Source organism: Astatotilapia calliptera, chromosome 1, assembly GCF_964374335.1.
Source record: "Astatotilapia calliptera chromosome 1, fAstCal68.1, whole genome shotgun sequence".
Taxonomy (NCBI): Eukaryota; Metazoa; Chordata; class Actinopteri; order Cichliformes; family Cichlidae; genus Astatotilapia; species Astatotilapia calliptera.
Genome location: NC_137422.1, coordinates 28195154 through 28220323, shown reverse-complemented (window position 1 = coordinate 28220323; position 25170 = coordinate 28195154). Strand labels below are relative to the sequence as shown.

Sequence of the window (25170 nt, the reverse complement as noted above, 5' to 3'; positions counted from 1 at the left end):
GTGTTTCTGTAGTTATTCCTATGTGCAGATGGATCCACATACATGTACACGTTTTTGTTTTGTGTTTTTTGTTTGTTTGTTTTCCAGCTCTGGGATAAATGCTGTAGAATGTGCAGTCATACTTGGATTGCAGTACATTATGTGACCAGCAGGCTGTGCCAGTGGACTGTTTGAATGTGACTTAACAGTTTTGTGTTTGGATTCCTGTCACAGGGCTTATTTTATGATGACACTGTTATTACATGATGTATAAAAGTGATGGCTCCACGCTTTCTCAGATTCATATATTTCTGTATAATATTACAAGAAAGGTGTAGTTGGCAAAATCCCCCACCCCGCCCACCCTCAGAATCTGCCTAATGTGTAGTTCTCACTTTAAAGGGAAAATCATCTTTCCTTTATTGCATTTTCAGAATAAGCCAATAAATGTTATACGTTGATGTTTCACCAAATGTGTATTCCATCTTTTCATTTTTAAGAGGAAAGCAGTGAAAGCATCAGTGTAACAAAGACGATACATTTTTAATACAATACAAAATTTTACTTTATATAAATCTAGTAGAATTTTACAGTAAGAGTTCTCACCCCAGAATGAAATACTGCCCGTGGAGCATACTTGGATATACTTTTAGATTGTTAATACATTTGAGTGTTGAATGCTGCAAAGAGGAACCTTATTAACAAAAGTTGGGCAATTAGTGGCTGACATTTCCCGATGCTTGCATGATACTGATAGCAACTAATTTTGAGCGCTCAAAGTCTCATTCACGCAATTGCGCACACATTTATGTAGCACTTTTATCTATTTCTTATCGCTTTGTTTAACACTGACAGGCAGACTTGCACTGTGATGAATACATCAAGGGCATCTCAGGGTTCAATATGTTGCCCAAAGGTATTTCACCGTTTAGACAAAATGAGCCAGAGAATGCTCTATTAAATGTTCTAACTGTTAAACTACCCAATTTTTAAAATATTTATACATAAATATTTAAAACAATTATCAACTTTTATATGTGATGCAGTGGTTAGCACTCACAGCTAAAGATTCTCAGTCTAAAACTGCTGGCTGGCTGAGGCCTGCCTGTACCGACTTTGCATGTTCTCTCTCCACCTGCATGCACCTTACACCAGCAGTCCCAAGGCATTCTTGTTGGGTTAATTGAATGTGAGAGGTGATGATTCTGTCTCCATGTGTAATCTGTCCAAAGTGTATGACACATTTGGTCCCACGATAACTAGGATAGACTCCATCCCTCTGTGATCCCGAACTGGAAAAAGGGAATTGGCAAGATTAGAAATAAGCACATCAGAGGGAGACCTTGGTTTGGAGCTAAAGTTAGAAAGTCAAGGTTTATATTAGATACAATAGGCAAAGGATCTAACAAGTATGTACAAAAAAGAATCAAAGAGAAGATCCACAGAAACAGCACAGGTCGACATGCAGAGGTTTGATGTGGCAGAAGAGGATGTAAGGGATAGACTGTGAAGAAGGTAGATGATCTGCTGTGGCAACCCATAAATAACTACAATGTCTCTAATAGTAATCCTTGATAGCAGATTCACTTTATCAACATCTGGTATTTTTATTGCACTCTTGTGAAGTGTTATTTGCACTCTGCTTGTTCTGCTGTGATAGACCCGAATGTCTTCTGTTAAAAAGACGTGTCAATTAAAAACACTAATGTATTTGTTAAAAGCACATGTTTGAAGTTTTTAGGTTTTAGCCAGTTATAGCAATTAGATAACTCTGTTTTCAGAAATTTTAGTTTTTATGTTGAATTAATGCACAGTAGCTCCCGTTTTCTTACAAATGGCATATTGGCTTAGTAATTCCAACATGTGAAGCTGTGTTCAAGATTAAAGATTTAAAGCTTTAATCAAGATTTAAAGCTACAACTTTAAAAGCTGTGCTCAAGAATACAACTTCGAGATAAGATCAGAAGATTCAAGCTGTATTCATTGGTTACATGGTTTCATATCTCCTAACACAACAAGGAATGAGGTGAAGCAGATGTTTTAAAAAATAGAAATGTAACATCTGTTCCTTGTTATTCATCACAGGATTGGGTTTTGGATGCTTGTCAATCACAATGAGTTATCATACTCCTCACATATTTCAGGATGTAAACAACGTGCAATAAATGTGGAAAAAAAAAAAATCAAAAAGTAGAAACTTGGCAGCTTTTTAATCACACACTAAAATTCAGTATTTTTTGCATTCATTTTTATATACACACAGGATGTCAAGAATCCTGACAAGTTCATGCCCTTGTGTAATTTGTGTATTTTGTAAAAGCAGGTTTATTTATATATATAATGTAATATATAAACAAATAATATACACAAAAAACAACATGGGTATTATTCACTAAAACACACAAAACACACTGAACAATCTATAGCCTTAAAAAAGATACAAAAAACAAACAAACTTGTATTTCATGTTGGAAAGTTTTTTTTCAAAAGGTAAAATTAATTTACAAATGTAGAAGTCGCACACATATTACAAATGGACAAGGATATAGAATACACCGTATTGTAGATTGGGTCAGCTTTCTGTGAATGCAGGTAAAGTGAGATTTGAACTCCACTCACAAACACAAACCTACAAATTGTTATTCTTTGTTCTTTGTTTATTCTTTGCTCTTCATTTACTGGCTAAACATCCAGTCAAGCTCACTGAAACGGGCGAACAGAAACTGATCCTGCACTGCGATGAAATGAGATCTGCGAGCTTGGGGTCATTTCTGTGAGTGTTAGGCACTAAATCTAAACATAAGTAATGTTGACAGAGGTAAAGCTTGGCTTGGAACTGGATCTTCATCCCAGCATGCTCAGCAGAGAGGATGACAGAGCAATGTTCCCTGCCCTCTCGCATTTCTCCTATTTCCTGCAATTAGCTTATCAGAAAAACAATAAGAGGGAAACGGATGAAGGTTAGCAAGAAAGCTTAAAAGAAAAAACACACAAAGTAAACACAAAGAGAAGGTAGATGGAGTTCTTGGGTGCACAGCTATGGCATCAGTGGTTGCTGATGTGTGGACCAGTCGGAAAGTTCCTTGATGTAGTTTGGACCAAATAGATCGCTGCAGTTCTCTGAGTGCAGAGGATATGAGTTATCATCTCCAGGACCTGAGAAGCATAAAACAGCACATAAACACACAGTCATGGCAACAATCATGGCTGTTGTCACACCTTTAATACATTTAATTTTATCCCACTTTTACAGATTGTTACATGTACACATAATATATTGAATTTGATCTGTCAGGCTTAACGTTCATCTACCTAATAGAGCTGTGTTTGTTTGTTTGTTATTCTCATAGTCTTTCCCTCAGTGTTACTCACCCCAAAATCCATATTTATACAAAAATATATAGTACAACACACTTCCTGTTCATGTTTACATTTACTCTATCCGAGTAAAATTAAAACATTTCAGGATGTAATTTAATTTAATCATTAGTTATTATCAATCTCTGACTCTCTTCCACAGTGCATTTCTCTGTCTTCTCTGTATTATTCTAGGGGGTTTACCTTACAATACAAAGCGCCTTAACTGTTGCTGTGATTTGGCGCTATATGAATAAAACTGAATATAATTGGAAATGTTTACATTAAATCCACATACAGTAAAATGCTGTACTGCAGTTTAGTACCGTGAAGTAGAAGGGTTATGTTTTTTCATAACCATTTCATTTAACTATTGACTAATAATACTTTGCAGAAATAAAATAAGCGTCATACAGTGCCAGTGGTTCCAGAGATTGTGTGTTCTCCATCCTCTCTGCTCCCCGGTCTGGTTCCAGAGCTCAGTGTTGTTTAAGTGATCCATCAGCTGCAGGAAACAAAACACTGAAAGTTAGTCAAACAGATATACAGAGCAGCACATACAGAATCAAAACTGCAGCAAAAAGAAATTCCCAGGAAACTGATCTCGGTTAAGTCAAATATGATGTAGTTCAATTACATAGCAATTATTTTTCGTTTCCTGAGGAAAACCCACATGTTTTTGCAAGAATACCAAGACTGTTGGTTTGCATTTGATTAGTTAGCATATTTAAGATATAGTACCTTAAAGACGGCCTCACTCTGTTCCTGGTCCACTGGTTTGGCGTCCCACATCCCTGCATACCAACAAGAACCATCATCAATCTTTTCAAAGTGTCTCTTACATCCAAAACACCAACAGAGCACTTTAAAGACAAAGCATCTCACCCTGTCTTTGAATGCTGGTAAATGTGTTCTCTGCAACAGCTTCCACCTTCTGTGGTATGTCTGTAATGGGCCTTGTTGTTGTGGGTTGCCAAATCTGTGTGTTGTGCATGTCATTAGATGTGCATTCACCTAAACTGGTCTGTCTTTCTCTGGATCGGTCGAATAACCGCAGCCCTGAGAGGAGAGAGAGTAGGACTGAAACATGAGGCCAGTGTTTGCAGGTAAAGTTGGGAAATACACTTTAAGTCTGTATCTTACCTCTTCTGCGTTTCTGTGTTTGTGAGCTGGGCAGCATCCTGTAGACTCTGTAGGCATTACTGCCTCTCTTTTTGCTGTGCTCTCGCAGCTCACAGATGTCAGGCAGAGAATTCAAGGCACAGCGGAAATTTGCTTTCCATGTCTTTGGATCTGGCTTATCTTTGCCTGGATGGTACCGTCCTAAAGAAGCATATACAGAAAGGTTAATGATAAAGTCAGAAAAAGACTGTGGTCAGGTGTGTGTAGCTAGGGAAGTCTGCGGTGTGTATAGTTTTAAATACAGACTTTATTTAAAAGCTGCACACAGCAAAAGCACGTCTTCTAAACCTGCAATATTTCTAATGGCCAACAGGGGGCAACTCATCCGGTTGCAAGTAGCCAAATCGAAAAGAAGTCAATGAGAAACTGATCCTACTCATTTCACAAGTGACTTCAGTAAACATCCTCCTTACTAGGCTATGGATGGCCTCAGTTATAAGTGTCACAGCTTCTTTGTTACAGCATAATATTTGTTTTAAAAATCATGGTCCCAGTTAGAGTGACAACAAAACAGAATACGCTTTAGGGCACACCTTCCTTGTGATTTACTAGAGATAATCATACTCATGGGTGTGCGTAATTATAGAGGCTGAAAAATAGTCCAGAAAACAATGGAAGGCAGCTACAGCCAAACTCTTTATACTGTTAAATAGAGTTAAAGGTGTGGCTGCACCTATTAACATACTTAACAGTAATATCACAATTTGGAATGTGTGAAGTCCTTAAAATATAGTCAGATGTGTCTTATAATTAAGGAAACTCAATTTATTAAATTTTGTAAATCAACAGGAAGTACAAGGAAAATGAACTACAAGTCTGATACAGAAATTGTAGTACATGTAGCAGTTTCTTGGTTTCTGATTGAAGACAAAAGAACGTGGAAACACACTGACTGCAATAAAGAAAAAAAATGCTACCAATTTTGTATAAAACAGTGGATGTAAACTATAAGGCCCTGCAATAACCGATATAGGCAATTGCTCCATTATGCTCAAACATTTTTTTTTATTGTGTGGAACTGTGGGGATCAACCTTTAAATGTACCTTTAGATACTAATTATTAACAAGCCAAGTTACTGTGGTCCCACCAATCCACTGTTTCTAAAATCTCACAGCATGGGCTTTCACGATTTGGTTCTTTAAAAAGTTGCGTAAAATCAAAGTCCATCTCAGACTGTGTACAATTATTTTTTAGTCTAAGATTTGAGAGGTATTTATATTTTCACTGTACAAAAAGCTAGAAATAATAAAAAATTATATTTATCTTGTTGGGGTAAAAATGTGAACTAATCCTGCAATTAATTTTTGGGTTTCAAAAGAATGATTTACGAAGATATTTTTTAGTGTTATGAGTGAATTATTTTGTATTTGTTGTTTTCTTTTCCTTTTCTAGGGTAGGTTAGCTATAGTGAAACAAATGTAAGCCAGGCATATATAAGCATTGCTTCTGCCTGAACCTGTTCAGTCACTTGTCAGTACATAGATAGACTTTATGTGTACTGTAACAATCTCTATTTATGTGATTGCTGAATAAAGTACTTTTTGTATAGTAAAAATGGGGAAGAAAAACACAGCTGTGGCCAGCAAAACAAGGTTTTTAAAGGGAAATTCTGATGTAGTTTGACCAGTGTACCTATGTCACTATGCCCTTTTTGGTTTCCTCTCATTAAAGTGAATAAAGGGAACAAGAAGTAATACAAAGCACATATCAACGTAAGCACTGCAAAATTCCTGAAGCCTTAAAGTAGTACCAAGGAAAGGACCACACGGTAATCTTCAGAGACTAGTTAGTGGTTGACTGATTAGTTTGAAAATCACAGCCTTTGGTTTCAACTCTTTGTAATGACACTAGCCCAACTGTCAATAAAAACAACAAGTAATCAAATCAGAACCAGTGTATGCATAATGTTTGACTTGTTCCCTAGTTCTGCTTTCCGAAATTGTGTTATTACACACATTTAACACATGTTTGTACCACAACATGCCACTAAGGGTGTAGGTCCCCTGTTTGGATTGGAATTTCAATGTATTTTATTTAAGATTACATTTTAATTATATTTACCTACAAATACTTAAAGATAGTCATAGAAAAAGAAGATTTTTACATCCTTATTTTTGCTACATCTTTATTTAATATTCATTGTGTTGATGTGCATGGATGGTCTGTTTTTCAAATGCTTCTTTATTTTACCAATAGAAATGCGAAAAGGACTGTTATCCCTTACAAGCATTTAAATCTCCTTTTTTGTAAAATAACTTTAAGTTAGGCAAGATAGGCAAGACACTCCCAAAAAGTGTAAGATGGGGGGAAATACATTTTTTCCTCTCTAAAGTTACAAAATAATTAAGATACTTATGCAGTACTTAAATGTACTCACAGTAAAATTGTTTCTTTGTTTGTAAAACCTTGATCTGTTACCTCTTTATTCTAGTGTACCCATGTTTAAGCATTCGAAATTCCATTTAATTACAAAAGAACTAAACCCTTAATCGCGGGCCCTATCATGAAGTGTTACCAAGATTCTCCATCACCTGGTGCCAGACCAGGCTTAATGGTGAATCGTTAACATCATTCATCATTAACCCTGCTGTCAGGTGACTTCATCCAGTCTATGGTCGCCTTTCTCAAATTTAGCACAACAGTTTAACTTGGCTCTCAGCCAGCCTTCTGAAAAGAACTGTTAAAGTAATAAAATCACCGGAGCTTTAAGATCCACTATGGATCACTTACAGCAGACAAGGGCTAACAGGAATTAAAGGGGCACATGCAGCGGCCACTGAAACCTCCCATTCATCAAGGTTTCCACAAGTCTCATGTCAAAGACCTTTTTTTATTTAAGACATTAACTCCATGTAGCTTTTTATGGTTTGTGTTCAAATCAATTTAGTATTTATTTCACACCGTGTTTTTACACAGACAGTTCATGAATATGTTTTGTCTCTTTTTTAGAGCTTGTTTTTTTTAAGCCTTAATGTTGTACTTTGACAGCAATTCGATCGCTTTGAGCATTCACAGCAAGTGAACTGGAGCTTTCCCATGATGCAGATGCAGTCATAAATCGCAACTTTCCCAAGACGGAAACATGTTTAACACATGCGCACATGCACTTATGCTTCTCTGTGCATTGACCAAAACAATAATGTGGGGATAGAAGACTATGAAAAATATATGTTTTATATTCTGTGAATTGTGAAAACTGTGTGATCCACTAAAAGGAGTGAGGAAAATTACTCAATGTTATGTATTAAATTACTAGAAGAAGGTTATCAGACTACTCATGAGAAGATATCAGTTAAATGATCTGGGAAGATAACATGTATTAGAATGCTTCAGTTTGGAACTGGAGAGCGTCAGAAGGGACTTACATGAACTGAACTGACATCCCTAACGTCATTGCAACAGCTTGTAGTGCCAACTATTTACCCTTAAAGAGACCATGTCTATGTTTGATTGGATAAGGCTTGTTTTATTTGAAGTTGCCGTCAAGCTCTCATCACTTAGCTGGAAAGTAAACAGGAATGTGGTAGATCTAGAAAGACTGAGCAACACAACCGTGGAGCTCTTCACTGGAAACACTTCTAGAACAGAAGAAACCGGTCTATAGGCAAATCTCATCAGGGTCGTTAAAACAATGATTGCAATGCAATTTAAATAGCATTTAGAAACTTTGTATCTGTTCTCTAAAGTATGTAACCCTAAAAAAATACATTCCGTGTTGAACATTCCCATGACTTTGTTGTTTTTGTTTTTGCGAATAAAGTAATTATCCTGATCTTTTTGTTAGATGTATATTTTTAGGGGAGCATATCAGCTCCCTAACAGATCCCTGATCAGACTTGTAATAATTTTTATTACTATTTACTGTAAAAACAAATAAATATCTTTATAGTTCAACGCTAATATCAATAAAGCGCTGAGATTCTGTCCCAGGGATTGATTTTGGTAGTTATTTGTGGGATGTTCCTGTGGTTTCTGTTTGTAGTTCTTGTTGCTCTGTATTGAAACACGAGCGTGCAGTGAAAAAAATGTAGCATAAGAACTTTGTTCTGATCAGTAAGAGCGATCAGTACAACAGATGGATGATAAAACAGTCTGAATTGAGCCGAGAAACAATCAGATGAAACAAATCACATAGTGTCAGTGTTTTGCTCTTACCTGTATGCATGGCCCAGCTCCGGAAAAGGGTAGCATCTCGCTCAATACTCCAACCATGGCGAGCGGCATGTTTCCATGGGATCTGGAAGATTCGTGCTGACTGTTGAATGAAAAAGAAAACAAACTGTGATTTGTTGTATTATTCCCAGGATTATTTAAGAATAAATGCCTTATTATGTTTACCTACTGTGATTTTAACTATAGGAAACTTTCCAAACCCCAGTTGTATTTGTATATGTGTGTAGGTGTATGTAGATATGGTGGTAAGAAGAAGGTGATCTACCTGGTCCAGCCAGCTGACTCCTGGATACCTCCCAGACTGAATCTGTTCCTCCAGCCACGGCCTCAGCCTGAGCCGGCCTTGTTGTTGCATGCTCCAGTCTGTGCTTCAGGTGAGTGGAAAAGGTGGTCAGTACAAAAGCAGGAGTTTCAGCAATAACAGAAAATTTCTTAGGAGCTCAGATTAAATCGGAGGTTATGCTGGGACACCCTTCCTACCTGGCTGGTTCTTCCAATCAGAAGACTCACAGTTAACACGATCCTGCTCCTCCTCCAATAGTCTACCACACAGGCTCTTCCTGTTACAGAAAATATTGTATACTGCATGTTATTTGCTTCAAGTGGAGTTGAATTGGAATAGTGCGGTTATAGGTGGGAGGAGAGTTGTAAAGCTGCTTGTACAGGTGTTTTAATCCTTTTCCAATAGTTGAATATAGACAGAAAAGCTGGTTTATTAACCAGTTGTTTACAGTTAATTTAAAATAACTTGTATAAACATGGGGGAAAAGGTAAATATATATTATGTTTGCATGATATGTGAATTTTTGTATATGTCAGCTGCTGCAGAAAGTCAGTGTCAGTATATTTTTTATTTTGGCTTTATTAAGTCACAGCACAGTTACTAGATAGCATCTATTCATGTTAAGACCACAAGGTGGAAGCACAAGCAATGGTGTAGTAATGGTGACGTTCCCTTACATGTTGCAACAGGGCCTCGACTTTTTAGTGTACATGTTCAGTACAGTTCAGTTAAGCGTGAACATTTCTTTTAAACCTATGCGCCCACCACTAATACTGAGCATAGCCACACACATATACATACACACAGAAGCAACAGGATACAGAACACACACACACACACACACACATATATGCACTATGTAGTATAGAATATAGTGACTTTCACTCACCATAAATGCTTGATGTCTTTATTTTAAGTAGCACATAAACACTAGTTTACATTAGTCCACTGTCATGTTTAAGTACACATATTTACTACATGGGGATCCAAAAAGCAAATAACATGTATCCTACTTAAGGTATATACTTTTGAATTGTATTTTGCATTATGGTCAATTCAATTATGTATAAGATATAATCTCAAAAATGCATTACCAAATTTCATTGGTGTACCAAAGCACACAGCGGACAAAGCTTGTTGTGGATCATTCAAACCTGTTTGTCTCGTTGAAGGAAACACAACTCAGAAGTATTCACATTTATTTGAACTTTTTTATACAACAGAAAATTATTAAGATTCACATCACCCAAATACAGAATAAAGTTGTTTCTTTCAGTTGCATATATTAAAAAGTAACTATGTTTTTATTTTGACAACTACAACATGCTGAAGGCGATGACGTGTGCTTCTGTGGAAACAGATCAACAGTTCCAAAGAAGAGCAATGAGGAAGTAATTTCATAACTCTGAACAGCAGCCCTGAAGGGCAGATAAGTGTTGCGGCTTGTTTTAGTCAGAGAGTGCAGCCATTTCCAATGTAATTCCTACTTAAAAGGTTTAGACTTAATGGGCAAATTGTCTCTCTTTTCTATTCTTTTAAACTGAGATTTAAATGAAAACTCTAAAATGGCTCAAGGGGATTACTGAGTTGACATTTTAGACAGATTTGATACAGCTTAGTCATCTCAGCCTTTATGCATTTAAGGAATCTGTCTTCAAAAAGAAATGCAGAATGACATTTAAAAACAAACGGCAACACAAACCAAACTGAACAAAAAGAAGAAAGAAAATTCACTTTGTTCAATATCAGATGTGGAATGTAGATAAATGATGTGATAGGAGCTGTTTTGCCTATCCCTTTGTAGAAAACAAATACTGAAAATATTAAGGCTACAGGCGCATACTGGTTGATATCTGATATCAGTCATTTTATGTGGAAGTTTCATGGACACTTCACAATTTTCAATCAAAAACTTCAGAAAGAAAGTATTTACAGTTGAAATGTTTTCAGAATGAATACCTGTGGATGCTCTATATTGAAAATGTATACATTTATATGTAAAAGCAGGACTTACAGTGTAAAGATCCCATGCAGTGCAAAAAACAGACACTAATTGGCTCTTGAGTTACAATTTTAAAACCGTATCCAAGTTCAAGAATGAACCATAGGTCACAGTCACAGTGCTACACAGCTTGATAGCCAGCATCTGTAATTATTGGCACAGAGTGGTCAACAGACATTAAGGGGGGAAAAGGTATTTGGAGCTGCCCGCCCTGGACATTGTGGATAAAACCTGGAAAGACTTCACTTAAGATGCTTTGAGGAGTCTTTTTGAATAATTTTTCGTACTCACCATTTCCTTGCTCTAAAAGCAAAATATCAGGTTGTTTCTCCAGACTTGGAAGTGCCTGGTAGTCATCATCCATTGCAAGAAAGCTGTTTGACCCTTTAGGCACACAACCATAACAGGGATTTTCATCACAAATTGTGACCTCTTCACCTAGCTTTGGTTTACCACTGATGACCTCATCAGAGCTCTCAAACTCTGCCTCAGCTCTGGATGAAAATTCACAAGGATCAGATGCATTAGTCCCACTAGAGACAGAGGACAAGCTGGTGTCTTCTTCATATGAAAATGTCCCAGAATCTGCTTTGTAGGATTGATATGGCATGTTTGGTTGCCTTAGAAATGAACCAGAATCCTGCTGAGCAGGAACTTGACAAGATGGTAGCAGCTGATGAGGACAAATTCCCATGTCGCTCTTACTGGGATGGTAATCAGGGACACAAAGCATTTCAGCCTTCTCCTGTGCCTCCAAGTCGCCCGTCATGGCCTGATGTTCAGAGACGGGGATTAGGAGGGAATAGGTTTTATTTTCAAATACAGATGATCCTGAACTGGTGTCATTAGCTTGGACACTACACGGACTGTAGGGAGCTGAGCATAAATCGCTTTTTTGCATATTCATTAATTGTGTAAGGGGACTGGTGGTCACTGGTGATATGGGGCTAATATTCAGGAAAAGTTTAGAAAGCACATCATGAACAGCTTTAGTGATAGGAGGTTCTTCGTTCATAGTCTCAGGGGGTTCGGCATTCGCATAACTGAGATCGGAGGAGCCCGTGCTGATCCCACTGGTTTGCTGAAGGCTTCCACTGCTTGTGTCTGTCAGTGACATCTTCGACCTGAGTAGAGAAACAATTACTGAAACTGCCAGATAAAAATCCTCAAGAAAATATCTTGTAATGCTGATGCATCAATAGAGCCAATACTGACCCCAGTTTACTGTCATCTGGTATAAGGGGCTCAATGCAGATAGTGGAGGTAATGGATGGCTCAGGTTTTAAGACCTAAACAAAAGGGATTAGCAGTCTTAAACATGACGCAGGTCATAAATTCAAGCTCAGCTGTAATCCTGTCAGATTGTGTGAGAAGTACTATCCGATATAAGGTGCAGGGCGCCGTCAGTAAATGTTATACTCAGTGAACTAATTAAGTTGTTTTAGCCTGCCTACCATTGGTGCAAACCTCCTCCAGCCCATGTATTCATGTTTGATCTGTGCTCATGAAACACACGGAAGGGTGAGGAAGTCAGCGAAGAGAGCCATACTAAGAATATAAATGACTGCAGATGGAAATAACACTGTTCTTCTGAGTATAACAGTCCCAACCAAACTGCTATTTAACCTCCTAGGACCTGGCGTCCACATATGTGGACATCACATTTTGGGTTATTTAGACCAAAATACTCAATTTTGCTCTACAAGGGCCTGATATCCACTTACAAGGACATTATGCTGCTACTGTTCTATCAAAATTTTAAATGAATATGTGGCTCTTATTTTTCCTAAATTTTTTTTCCTAAAAACAGATTTAAGGTAAAAAAAAAAAACAAAATCTGGTAATTCTTTGTTTTTACATTCATTGAGTCCCAATATGCCCAAATATCAAAGAGAAATTAAAAATGCATGCCGTGGAAGACTTCAGGTCTTAGGAGGTTAAGGACGGAACATAAATCCAATGAATTGCTATTAATGAAGAAGTAATGAAAAAAAATTAATAAAAATTTCCCACAATTATTACTATCAAGTCAGAAGCTTTTAACTAGTGTGAAATATGTCTCACCTGTTCCTTGTTTGGATAGATATTAAGAAAGCTTGGATTTGGAGGTTTGGTAACTACATCCCACCAGTTTATTTTAAACCTAAAAGGAAATGTTAAAAAAATAAATCAACAAAAAATAAAAAAGCTCTAGTATTTAGGAGAAATGTGCACTGGCAGAAAAAACTAACTTTTTATATGCACAACCTACTTGAAATAACAGCCACACATAACAGCGCTTAAGATGACGGCAGCAATACTGAGGCAGATGATGATAACCACGAGCAGGTAGTGTGGGGAGCGAGCTGTGAAGGTAGGCGTTTGAAAAAAGTTGAATGCTTTTTCTATTTGTACAGAAAATACACAACTATGAGCAAACACTACTGTATACAGACAAAAGTATGAATCAGCTTTTGTATTCTTTGTCATTTCCAAAAGCATAAACAAAACCTTTGTGACCAACAATTCAAGCAAAAATGAAAACAGGGGAGAGGATGAAAATGATAATGAAGAACAGGTTCAATTTGTATTGTGACATACAGTGGGGCAAAAAAGTATTTAGTCAGCCACCGATTGTGCAAGTTTCCCCACTTAAAATGATGACAGAGGTCAGTAATTTGCACCAGAGGTACACTTCAACTGTGAGAGACAGAATGTGAAAAAAAAAAAATCCATGAATTCACATGGTAGGATTTGTAAAGAATTTATTCGTAAATCAGGGTGGAAAATAAGTATTTGGTCACCTCAAACAAGGAAAATCTCTGGCTCTCACAGACCTGTAACGTCTTCTGTAAGAAGCTTTTCTGTCCCCCACTCGTTACCTGTATGAATGGCACCTGTTTGAACTCATCATCTGTATGAAAGACACCTGTCCACAGCCTCAAACAGTCAGACTCCAAACTCCGCCATGGCCAAGACCAAAGAGCTTTCGAAGGACACCAGGAAAAGTATTGTAGACCTGCACCAGACTGGGAAGAGTGAATCTACAATAGGCAAGCAGCTTGGTGTGAAAAAATCAACTGTGGGAGCAATCATCAGAAAATGGAAGACATACAAGACCACTGATAATCTCCCTCGATCTGGGGCTCCACGCAAGATCTCATCCCGTGGGGTCAAAATGATCATGAGAACGGTGAGCAAAGATCCCAGAACCACACGGGGGGACCTGGTGAATGACCTGCAGAGAGCTGGGACCAAAGTAACAAAGGTCACCATCAGTAACACACTACAACGGCAGGGAATCAAATCCCGCAGTGCCAGACGTGTTCCGCTGCTGAAGCCAGTGCATGTCCAGGCCCGTCTGAAGTTTGCCAGAGAGCACATGGATGATACAGCAGAGGATTGGGAGAATGTCATGTGGTCAGATGAAACCAAAGTAGAACTTTTTGGTATAAACTCAACTCGTCGTGTTTGGAGGAAGAAGAATACTGAGTTGCATCCCAAGAACACCATACCTACTGTGAAGCATGGGGGTGGAAACATCATGCTATGGGGCTGTTTTTCTGCCAAGGGGACAGGACCCTAACCCAGGACGACTGATCCGTGTTAAGGACAGAATGAATGGGGCCATGTATCGTGAGATTTTGAGCCAAAACCTCCTTCCATCAGTGAGAACTTTGAAGATGAAACGAGGCTGGGTCTTCCAACATGACAATGATCCAAAACACACCGCCCGGGCAACAAAGGAGTGGCTCCGTAAGAAGCATTTGAAAGTCCTGGAGTGGCCTAGCCAGTCTCCAGACCTCAACCCCATAGAAAATCTGTGGCGGGAGTTGGAAGTCCGTGTTGCTCGGCGACAGCCCCAAAACATCACTGCTCTCGAGAAGATCTGCATGGAGGAATGGGCCAAAATACCAACTACTGTGTGTGCAAACCTGGTAAAGACCTATAGTAAACGTTTGACCTCTGTTATTGCCAACAAAGGTTATGTTACAAAGTATTGAGTTGTATTTTTGTTATTGACCAAATACTTATTTTCCACCCTGATTTACGAATAAATTCGTTACAAATCCTACCATGTGGATTCATGGATTATTTTTTCACATTCTGTCTCTCACAGTTGAAGTGTACCTCTGGTGCAAATTACTGACCTCTGTCATCATTTTAGGTGGGGGAACTTGCACAATCGGTGGCTGACTAAATACTTTTTTGCCCCACTGTAAGTCAGGAAGTTTAACGCAATAACCACATTATTCAAAGTGTTTGGAGAAAGTACATATTAACACTAATGCAAATAACAAATGTGAGTGCACTCTCTGGAACGTAAATAGAAGGACATGACATCATAGTAATTCGGTTGTTTTGGAGAAAAATTCAAATGAACAAACTGAACCTTCACAGCAAAGTATGCATCGCTTTGCTTTTGAGATATTCAAGGATCTTTTATGTTTGAATACAGGACATTGTAGTTCAGCTTTAATGTTACAATCTGAGGAGCTCATCTCCACTTTTCTCTGGAGACAGCGGCTTCCATGAAAGTTAGTTTGAGAGTTAATATTAAAACTCATTATTTTTCAGCTGAATGTGTAATAGAAATATAATTTGGGCCTCTTAACACAGTTAAGAAATACAGAATTTAAAACTGAAAAAAGACAATACTTACCAGTTTGAAATTCCCACTCTTCGCTACTGTCACTGAACTTGCCACTCAGACTTATGAAGCTTTTCACGCTGACCACATATGCTGAACTGGGATCCAGGTCTTGACCTTTTATTATATAGTAATTTAGTCCATCAACTGTGGCTGGTTTGAAAGGTCCAGATGTCTAGTATGGAGGAACAAAAATGAGTTTGACAGTTGTCCATGTTTACATCTCCAGAACAAATAGTTACTGTGGCATTGTTCCTACCTTTTCTGTTTCTCCTTTTTTATAGTAAGTCACCACAGCAGTCATTTCATTGTTTATAAATCCCTCCATGTTTGACGTCCACATGACTTCAAAATTCCCTTCAGATTTATTGACTGATTTGATTGTTGGAGTTTTTGGTTTTACTGTACAGAAACAGAAACAAGAGCATTAAAGTGAATGTTTGTTCGCCCGGTCTTTCTGGCAGATGCAGAGTTATGGGCTGTAATTTAAAAGGTCCTCACATACAAGGTCTTAAATAATCAGGCCCCATCTTATCTTAAGGACCTTGTAGTACCATATCACCCTATTAGAGCACTTCGCTCTCGCTCTGCAGGCCTACTTGTTGTTCCTAGAGTATTTAAAAGTAGAATGGGAGGGAGAGCCTTCAGTTTTCAGGCCCCTCTTCTGTGGAACCAGCTTCCAGTTTGGATTCGGGAGACAGACACTATCTCTACTTTTAAGATTAGGCTTAAAACTTTCCTTTTTGCTAAAGCATATAGTTAGGGCTGGACCAGGTGACCCTGAATCCTCCCTTAGTTATGCTGCAATAGACGTAGGCTGCCGGGGGATTCCCATGATGCATTGAGTTTTTCCTTTCCAGTCACCTTTCTCACTCACTATGTGTTAATAGACCTCTCTGCATTGAATCATATCCGTTATTAACCTCTGTTTCTCTTCCACAGCATGTCTTTTATCCTGTCTTCCTTCTCTCACCCCAACCGGTCGCAGCAGATGGCCGCCCCTCCCTGAACCTGGTTCTGCCGGAGGTTTCTTCCTGTTAAAAGGGAGTTTTTCCTTCCCACTGTCGCCAAAGTGCTTGCTCATAGGGGGTCATATGATTGTTGGGTTTTTCTCTGTATCTATGAAGCGCCTTGAGGCGACTTTTGTTGTGATTTGGCGCTATATAAATAAAATTGAATTGAATTGAATTAAAAGAAGTCAACATACTGCTCTCTGTGACACTGAAAACTTTTGACTCCATGACGTTGCCATCTTTCCAGATAGTTGCTGTGTGAGTTTCTCCAAGCACGAGTATCAGTCGAAAGGAGCAACAACATTGTCCAGTGCCACACTGTTGTAAAAAGCAATTCTTCTTACTGTGGGAAATAATAATACAAAATGTTTAAAACAAATGATATTTATGACATCTTATGCTGATTAAGCTAATCTTACATTTTTATGTAATTATAAATTGTGGCTCCATCCCACATTTTTATTTCCTCTAGCTTACAAAAGCCAGTGTTTGAGTCTCACAAAATCACGGCTGGAAAATGAAAGCATTCCCCCTGAAATCCCAAGATGATCACTAGATAAAAGAGGAGTTGAAATGGAAGAGTTAGGCTCCATAGTGTGGTGGTTTACACCTTCGCCTAATAAACAAAAAAATTGTGGTGTTTTATTCTGGGAGGAGACAACCCCTTACGAATCTCGAGAAAAACAAAACAAAACCAAAGCTCCAATAACATTGCTGCGGAGACCCCATGTCAATAAGGGAGCGGCCAAAGGAAGTGTACAAATACAAAAATCCACTAACAAGAAGTACAATATATATGTTCTTCACGTGAATGTTAATATTTATCATTTTATTTACTTTTATTTACTTTAGTTCAGCATTATAACATGCTTCACTTTCAGTTTGTTAGGATCATTTCTGTGAGGATCAGTCGCACCCCTAAAACAAGCAGGGACACAACAAACAACCAGCAACAATACTCCCGCATATCAGTCCAAATATGCATCCACTTAATGAGTCAAGTCAAAGCAAGTACAAACCCGCCGAAAGAACCCGCTGTTACAGTCCCTGCTCCGCACACTAAGTCGACAGTTCAGAGCTATTAACAAAAGCAGGATCCACTCAAAGTGACGCAGCTGGTTTAAATGTCATCAGGTTAATATTAAAATTAGACTAAAACCAAACAAAACCATCTCAGTCATACCCGTCTACACTCTGGAGAGTCAAACTGTACTCAGTGCAGTTTTGTAGCTCCAGCTGACACAACATCAGCTCGTCAAAGTCGTTGGTACAGTCAAGACTGGAGTTAGTTGTCTGATTATTTCCTGCACGAAACATAAATTATAAATTGTGGCTCCTTAGGATTTCACACAACAATTAATTCGTTTACTGTGAGCTACATACCAAAGGGAACAGTCACGATGTGCCCTAAAAGAAGGAAGATAACAGAGATCCTGTTGCAGACTCGTCTGGAAAAGAAAAAGGGAAAGAGAGATATTTTCTTTCAACAAACATGACGGATTCAGTAAGAAAGACAACTCCAAGTTATTCAGTTTACCTATTTGAATCCATTGTAAGATGAGTTAGTGCATTTTTCTGCTATGGAAAATACACAGCTACGGTCTATATCCTGGGTACGCGAACGCTGCTTACGCCCGAGTCTCACAGTCTTCCTGTTATGGGAGCGATAGAAGGATATATTGCGCCACATTAGGGGAAGTCAGTCCTACTCACATTTCTTTAGAAAGACAGAACCGTGCGCATAAAGCCCACAACAGTAGCCGGGGTGCGGCGAGTCGACTTAAAACAGCTACTGAAATCCCAGTGTTTGTGTAGAGTGAGGAAATTGGGTTGAAATTAAAACAAACACCCCCGACAAAAAATAAAAATAACAAATAAAACATGTACATATGAAGATTTAAAGCAAGCATCGATATTTTTCCTACCACATCACAGGCACCCGTTAACATGTCCCTCTGTACTGTGTTGTGTGGTTTCTACTCATGTCTCGTGTCTTTTCTCAGCTGTTAGCACATTGAGAGCATTTATTGTGAAAGGTGAAAGTGACTAATAGCATGTTGGCCTATGCCCCACAGAGGAATGAATTATCTGACACAGCCGTATTGAATACGCTTAATGAAATCTATTTAATACTTCAACAAAAATATTACCAACTTTGTTGGTAATGACAGCTTTGAGGTGTCTTGTGTGGCCCGTTGTTCCACACAAACACTCTTCAAATTCTGAAGTTCTGTGGGCCTCTTTGATGAACTTTGAGCTTCTCTTCTTTCCACTGATTTTAAGATGGATTCAGGTCAGGTGATTGGCTGGGCTATTCTAGCAGATTTATTTTCTTTTTCAGAAACCCATTGAGAGTTTCCTCGGCTGTGTATTTGGGATCAATGTATTTGCTGAAAGGACCCCCCTTATTTCATCTTCATCATCCTGGTCCATGGCAGCAGATTTTTATCTAGAATGTCTCCATACATTTTTCTATTTAGCCTTCTTTCAGTCATATGAAGAATGCCAGTGACGCTCTGAAAAAGAGCCTCACACCATGATATGCAGTACCTTTTGACCTCCAAACAATGTTTGTAGTAGGGGATCCAAAAAGTAAAATTTTCGTCTCATCTGGCCAGATTATACACGAGTGTATTTCACAGCCGTTTTTTTTTCTCTAAATCTTGTTCCTTAAAATTTGAAAAAGCTTCAACATGCTTTTTCTTTAGCAATAGTCTTGTGTGGTGAATGTGCACACAGGCCATGGCAGTTGAGTGCATTACTTATAGTTTTCTTTGAAACCATTGTACTTCCTGCTTCCAGGTCTTTCTGTAGCTCTCCACCAGTGACTTTTGGCTTTTTGACAAATCTTTTGATAATTTATTTCACTCGATCTCTGAAATCTTGCAGGGACCACTTGGCCATGGCTGGTTTATGGTGAAATGATGTCCTCGCCACTTCCGAATTATGGCCCCAACAATGTTTACTGGAACCTTCAGTAGTTTAGAAATTCTTCTGTAACCATTGTTTGTATGCTATGTACATTTGTTTTGCAATAATAGGGTTGCGAAGGTTGTGAGAGCGCTCACCATGTTTAATGAGAAAGCTTTTCACAGACTATATGTTTGGACTGAACCAGCTAAACTTAATTTGTATTAAGTGGGAGCATTGCTTTCTAATTACTGATAGATTTCAGCTGGTGTCATGAAATCCCATACTTTTTTTGCTTGCACCTCTCATTCTTCCTGTGTTGAATATTTTTTGCCTTAGTTATTTGTCATCATTACTGTTAGGGAAAATGTTCTAAAACACTTCTTCAGTAAAGACTCAGAGAAGAGAAACACACAGAAGTTCTTGCTAGCAAGGGCAGTCTCCACACTAAGAGACTCCAGTGAGAGAACTGCCCTGGTCTTTATTTATACTCTTGAGCGTATGTGTGTGTGTATGGTGTGTGTGTGGTGTGTGTGTGTGTGTGTGTGTCACTGCTGATCAAAAGGGTCATATAACATACAAACACAAAAGGTACATCCTTGGTCATAAAGAGGGTAGTCTCCCCCACCCTAGATGGCACGGTGAGGAAGTCCAGCAGTTAAAGCACTTAGACTAAAACAGACATAGCTACGTTAAAACAATAAAACAAGGTGCGACCTCTCCCACGCTCCCAGGATGTGGGGGGTGAACCAAGCCTGCAGCCTGCTAGAGATCACACATCTTGTCACTACACAATTGATTATATGCCTCTAAGTATACATGGTTAAACATTTCCTAATACAAATAACTACAAACAGCATCCTACCATAAGCAAACTTATATCACTAAAAGATTATACTGACTACTAAATACAATTTTCCATTGACAATTACACATAACATTATGTGTGTGTTGGATTGGATGGGCTGCCTCTCTCTCTCTCTACACACACACACACACACACACACACACACACACACACACACACACACACACACACATAAGGAGAAATCATTAAAATGAAATGAACATGATGTACAGAATTTAAATAAAGGTATTTAGTGGTTAGACTCTGATGGCGCGACTTGGCGGAATGGTATCCCAGTGTTGATAGGGATTAGATCAGGACCACCTGGAGTTTAGACACTGGTGGACGAGAGTACAAAATACTTGATGATGTAATGGTAGGTGCTAAACTTTGCCAAGATGGATCAGACAGAAAAAAGTTTTAGTTTTATTTTTCTGATTCATATATTAGACCAGATGCAATGTTGAGAAGAATTTGTGATCACATTTAAAAGGGAACACTTTTCAACTTCAGATGTACAGTATATACAAAAGATATCTGCAGTTCTACAGTTGTATTGCTCTACTGCATCATTTTGCACACTTTTAATCAATATATTCACAACTGTCATAAAATAAAATGTGACATTTTGCTTTGATGGGATCTTTATTTGAAAAAAGAAAACAACAACCAAAAAACATATTAATAGACATGTTATGATGCTACCTGTGCTACCTTTCTTTCTTTCTTTTTTTTAACTAAATGTATTCTCAGTGACGTTTCCTTGTTTGAAGACCAAAAATATGTCTTGTACTGTTCTTGTCCAAGAGTTGATCCTGAGTTAAACTAGAAGTGTTTTGGTAGTGTGGTGCAATTTGGATAACACATTAACTGTTGTGTTGAACTGTCAGTAAAAAGGACCGTAAAGATCTAGTCTAAAAGTATACTGTGCGTGATTGCAAATATATATATATAAAAAAACACCCAGCACGCCCCTGCGGGCGGTTTATCCTTCAAGCTCGGGTCCTCTACCAGAGGCCTGGGAGCTTGAGGGCCCTGCGCAGTATCTTAGCTGTTCCCAGGACTGCGCTCTTCTAGACAGAGATCTCCGATGTTGTTCCCGGGATCTGCTGGAGCCACTCGCCTAGCTTGGGAGTCACCGCACCTAGTGCTCCGATTACCACGGGGACCACCGTTACCTTCACCCTCCACATCCTCTCGAGCTCTTCTCTGAGCCCTTGGTATTTCTCCAGCTTCTCGTGTTCCTTCTTCCTGATATTGCTGTCATTCGGAACCGCTACATCGATCACTACGGCCGTCTTCTTCTGTTTGTCTACCACCACTATGTCCGGTTGGTTAGCCACCACCATTTTGTCCGTCTGTATCTGGAAGTCCCACAGGATCTTAGCTCGGTCATTCTCCACCACCCTTGGGGGCATCTCCCATTTTGACCTCGGGACTTCCAGGTTATACTCGGCACAGATGTTCCTGTACACTATGCCGGCCACTTGGTTATGGCGTTCCATGTATGCCTTGCCTGCTAGCATCTTGCACCCTGCTGTTATGTGCTGGATTGTCTCAGGGGCATCTTTACACAGCCTGCACCTGGGGTCTTGCCTGGTGTGATAGACCCCAGCCTCTATGGATCTTGTGCTCAGAGCTTGTTCTTGTGCTGCCATGATTAGTGCCTCTGTGCTGTCTTTCAGTCCAGCTTTGTCCAGCCACTGGTAGGATTTCTGGATATCAGCCACCTCCTCTATCTGCCGGTGGTACATACCGTGCAGGGGCCTGTCCTTCCATGATGGTTCCTCGTCTCCCTCCTCTTTCTTGGGTTTCTGCTGCCTGAGGTATTCACTGAGCACTCGGTCAGTTGGGGCCATCTTCCCAATGTATTCTTGGATGTTCGTTGTCTCATCCTGGACTGTGGTGCTGACACTCACCAGTCCCCGGCCCCCTTCCTTCCGCTTAGCGTACAGCCTCAGGGTGCTGGATTTGGGGTGAAACCCTCCATGCATGGTAAGGAGCTTTCTTGTCTTTATGTCAGTGGCTTCTATCTCCTCCTTTGGCCAGCCTATTACCCCAGCAGGGTACCTGATCACGGGCAGGGCGTAAGTGTTGATGGCCCGGATCTTGTTCTTACCATTCAGCTGACTCCTCTGGACTTGCCTGACCCTCTGCAGGTACTTGGTGGTTGCAGCTTTTCTAGCGGCCTCTTCATGGTTCCCATTCGCCTGTGGGATCCCCAAGTACTTGTAACTGTCCTCTATGTCTGCAATGTTGCCTTCTGGTAGTTCAATCCCCTCAGTTCTGACTACCTTCCCTCTCTTTGTTACCATCCGACTACACTTCTCCAGTCCGAACGACATTCCAATGTCATTGCTGTATAGCCTGGTAGTGTGGATCAGTGAATCGATGTCTCGTTCACTCTTGGCATACAGCTTGATGTCATCCATGTACAGGAGGTGGCTGACAACTGCTCCGTTCCGTAGTCGGTATCCATAGCCAGTCTTGTTAATGATCTCACTGAGGGGGTTCAGGCCTATGCAGAACAGCAGTGGGGACAGAGCATCTCCTTGGTAGATCCCGCACTTGATGGTGACTTGTGCTATGGGCTTGGAGTTGGCCTCTAGTGTTGTACGCCACATCCCCATTGAGTTCCTGATGAAGGCTCTTAGGGTCCCATTGATCTTGTACAATTCTAGGCATTCCAGTATCCAGCTGTGGGGCATTGAGTCATAGGCCTTCTTGTAATCAATCCAGGCAGTGCACAGGTTGGTCAGTCTGGTCTTGCAGTCTCGGCTGATTGTTCTGTCTACCAGTAGCTGGTGTTTTGCGCCTCTGGTATTCTTGCCAATTCCTTTCTGTGTCCCGCTCATGTATTGACCCATGTGCCTGTTCATCTTAGCCGATATGATGCCTGACAGGAGCTTCCATGTAGTACTGAGGCAGGTTATTGGACGGTAGTTGGAGGGGACCGGTCCCTTCTTGGGGTCCTTGGGGATCAGGACCGTCCGGCCTTCAGTTAGCCATTCCGGGTGTCTCTCGTTAACTAGCAGCTGGTTCATTTGTGCTGCCAGACGCTCGTGGAGTGCAGTCAGCTTCTTCAGCCAGTAGGCGTGAACCATGTCGGGCCCTGGTGCTGTCCAACTCTTCATACTGGAGACCCTTTCTTGGATATCTGCCACTGTGATGGTTACTGGACCCTGTTCAGGGAGATCGCTGTGGTCTGCCCTCAGATCCTCTAGCCACTGAGCATTGCCGTTATGGGTTGTGTCCGTCTCCCATATGCTCTTCCAGTATTGCTCCGTCTCCAGCCTTGGTGGTGCTGTTCTCTTATTGTTCCCTTGCCACTGAGAGTACACCTTTGCTGGTTCTGTGGAGGACAGCTGGTTTATTCTCCTGCCTTCTATCTCTCTGGTGTACCTCCTCAAGCGGCTGGCCAAGGCTGTGAGTCTTTGCTTGGCAGTTTCCAAGGCCTCAGGTATGGACAGCTTGCTGTATTTCTTAGGCACCTTATTTGTCGCACCTTGCTGCAACTCCGTTAGTTGGCTAACCTCCCTCCGTGCTACTTTGATCTTGCCCTCTAGCCTCCTTCTCCATGGAGGGTACTGCCCCTTGTCGCTGTTCAACTTGTAGCCAAGCATCTCACTGATCACTGCTATATATATATATATATATATATATATATATATATATATATAAAACAATCAATTATTTTAAATTTAAAACTGTATGTCTTTGAACTGTTCATTAAGCAGCTATGGGGTTAAGAGAAGGATCCAAGATGCAGGCACTGTCTTTGATGCGAGTGAGCTTTATTATCAGGAGGTGAAAACAAGCAAAAGCTAGGATGGCGAGGACAGAACTAAGCTGAACTGGGAAAACTAGTGAACAAACCTGAAATCATAACATGCAGGGAGGAACACGGGATGATGAGCAGAGAAACGCAGACGGACCGACAACGAGCAAAGGCAAACACACACTTTTAAATACACGGAGGGAAACAAGGAATAGCAAACAGGAGGGAGACACGGCTGAACCTAATTAACATGACGAAACAGGGATGGCGGAAAACTGAATACAGTGACACCAGACATGGACCTTCAAAATAAAACAGGAAATAGACAGACTGAACTTACAGACAGACTCAGAGACACGAAACAGAGAGAGCCAGAGTACAGGGACCAGAGTGGCATGAGGAGCAAAGGAATCCAAAACCTACGAACTAGAAATACAAAACAGAAACCAAAACACTAGTAAACACGAATCAAGAAGAAACCACAGACTAATAAAAGATAATAATACAAAATCAAAACACCGGGTAGGACCCTGACAGCAACCCTGCAAACTGTGATTTTGCATTTATCTTAGATTACAAAGTGTTAGCAGGCACCACTTTGACAGAGGAGCATCTTCCATTTTCTGTAATGATTCACGGTACACTGGATTAAGCAATATGTTTATGAAAAAGTATTAGCACAATCTTACTGTATTTGTCCTAAACATTTACATTTTAGGAAGTGGTTTGTTTATTTCAAATAAAATCAGATGCTTTTTCTATGATTTTAGCTTAGCTTGTGTAATTTTACACTACACAAACAGCTTAATTTTCAAAGATGCCTCTGTCATAACAGCTCTGCATGAAACATGACAAGACAAGAAACAACAACAGTTATTCTGTAAATTTGACAGTTGATGAAAGATGAAATTTAGTAATCATAAGCTACAAGTCTGTGTTTGCTTTGCTCCTCTGTGCAAAATTTTTTAAGGTGATTCTTTCACATTAAACATGAAGCAGTGATTCATCGAATGAG

At 39.7% G+C, this 25170-nt stretch overlaps 2 protein-coding genes across 5 annotated transcripts; both read right to left on the bottom strand.

The window, feature by feature from the left end:
• Positions 1-2170: 2170 nt before the first annotated feature.
• Positions 2171-9049, bottom strand: irf1a (interferon regulatory factor 1a). The gene is made up of 7 exons (XM_026171733.2): positions 8958-9049; positions 8675-8774; positions 4480-4659; positions 4222-4395; positions 4078-4130; positions 3751-3841; positions 2171-3135 (listed from the first exon to the last, which is right to left on the bottom strand). The coding sequence occupies exons 1-7, from the start codon at positions 9045-9047 to the stop codon at positions 3017-3019; spliced, it is 807 nt and encodes a 268-aa protein (XP_026027518.1). The 5' UTR covers positions 9048-9049; the 3' UTR covers positions 2171-3016.
• An 819-nt stretch (positions 9050-9868) lies between these two features.
• LOC113024535 (uncharacterized) lies at positions 9869-18683 on the bottom strand. Of its 4 annotated transcripts, none has more exons than XM_080299693.1 (11): positions 18546-18683; positions 18158-18272; positions 18004-18068; positions 17804-17924; positions 16815-16963; positions 15867-16009; positions 15620-15782; positions 13229-13361; positions 13042-13120; positions 12193-12266; positions 9869-12101 (listed from the first exon to the last, which is right to left on the bottom strand). In XM_080299693.1, exons 2-11 carry the CDS (start codon positions 18169-18171, stop codon positions 11099-11101), a joined length of 1944 nt encoding a protein of 647 aa, XP_080155819.1. In that variant the 5' UTR covers positions 18172-18272; positions 18546-18683; the 3' UTR covers positions 9869-11098. The 4 variants fall into 4 exon arrangements, with proteins under 4 accessions (XP_080155819.1, XP_026027506.2, XP_080155825.1 ...); XM_026171721.2 differs by having other exon boundaries at positions 13229-13322; XM_080299699.1 differs by lacking the exon at positions 18546-18683 and having other exon boundaries at positions 18158-18291.
• Positions 18684-25170: the final 6487 nt, after the last annotated feature.

Coding starts and splice junctions, on each gene's coding strand:
- irf1a (XM_026171733.2), bottom strand. CDS start 9,047: ATGCAACAACAAGGCCGGCTCAGGCTGAGGCCGTGGCTGGAGGAACAG. Junction 4,131..4,221: donor TACCAGCATTCAAAGACAGG/GTGAGATGCTTT, acceptor GTTGGTATGCAG/GGATGTGGGACGCCAAACCA. Junction 3,842..4,077: donor AGAGTGAGGCCGTCTTTAAG/GTACTATATCTT, acceptor TGTTTCCTGCAG/CTGATGGATCACTTAAACAA.
- LOC113024535 (XM_080299693.1), bottom strand. Junction 16,010..16,814: donor TTTCAGTGTCACAGAGAGCA/GTATGTTGACTT, acceptor GTTTCTGTACAG/TAAAACCAAAAACTCCAACA. Junction 13,362..15,619: donor AGAGTGGGAATTTCAAACTG/GTAAGTATTGTC, acceptor CTGTACAAATAG/AAAAAGCATTCAACTTTTTT.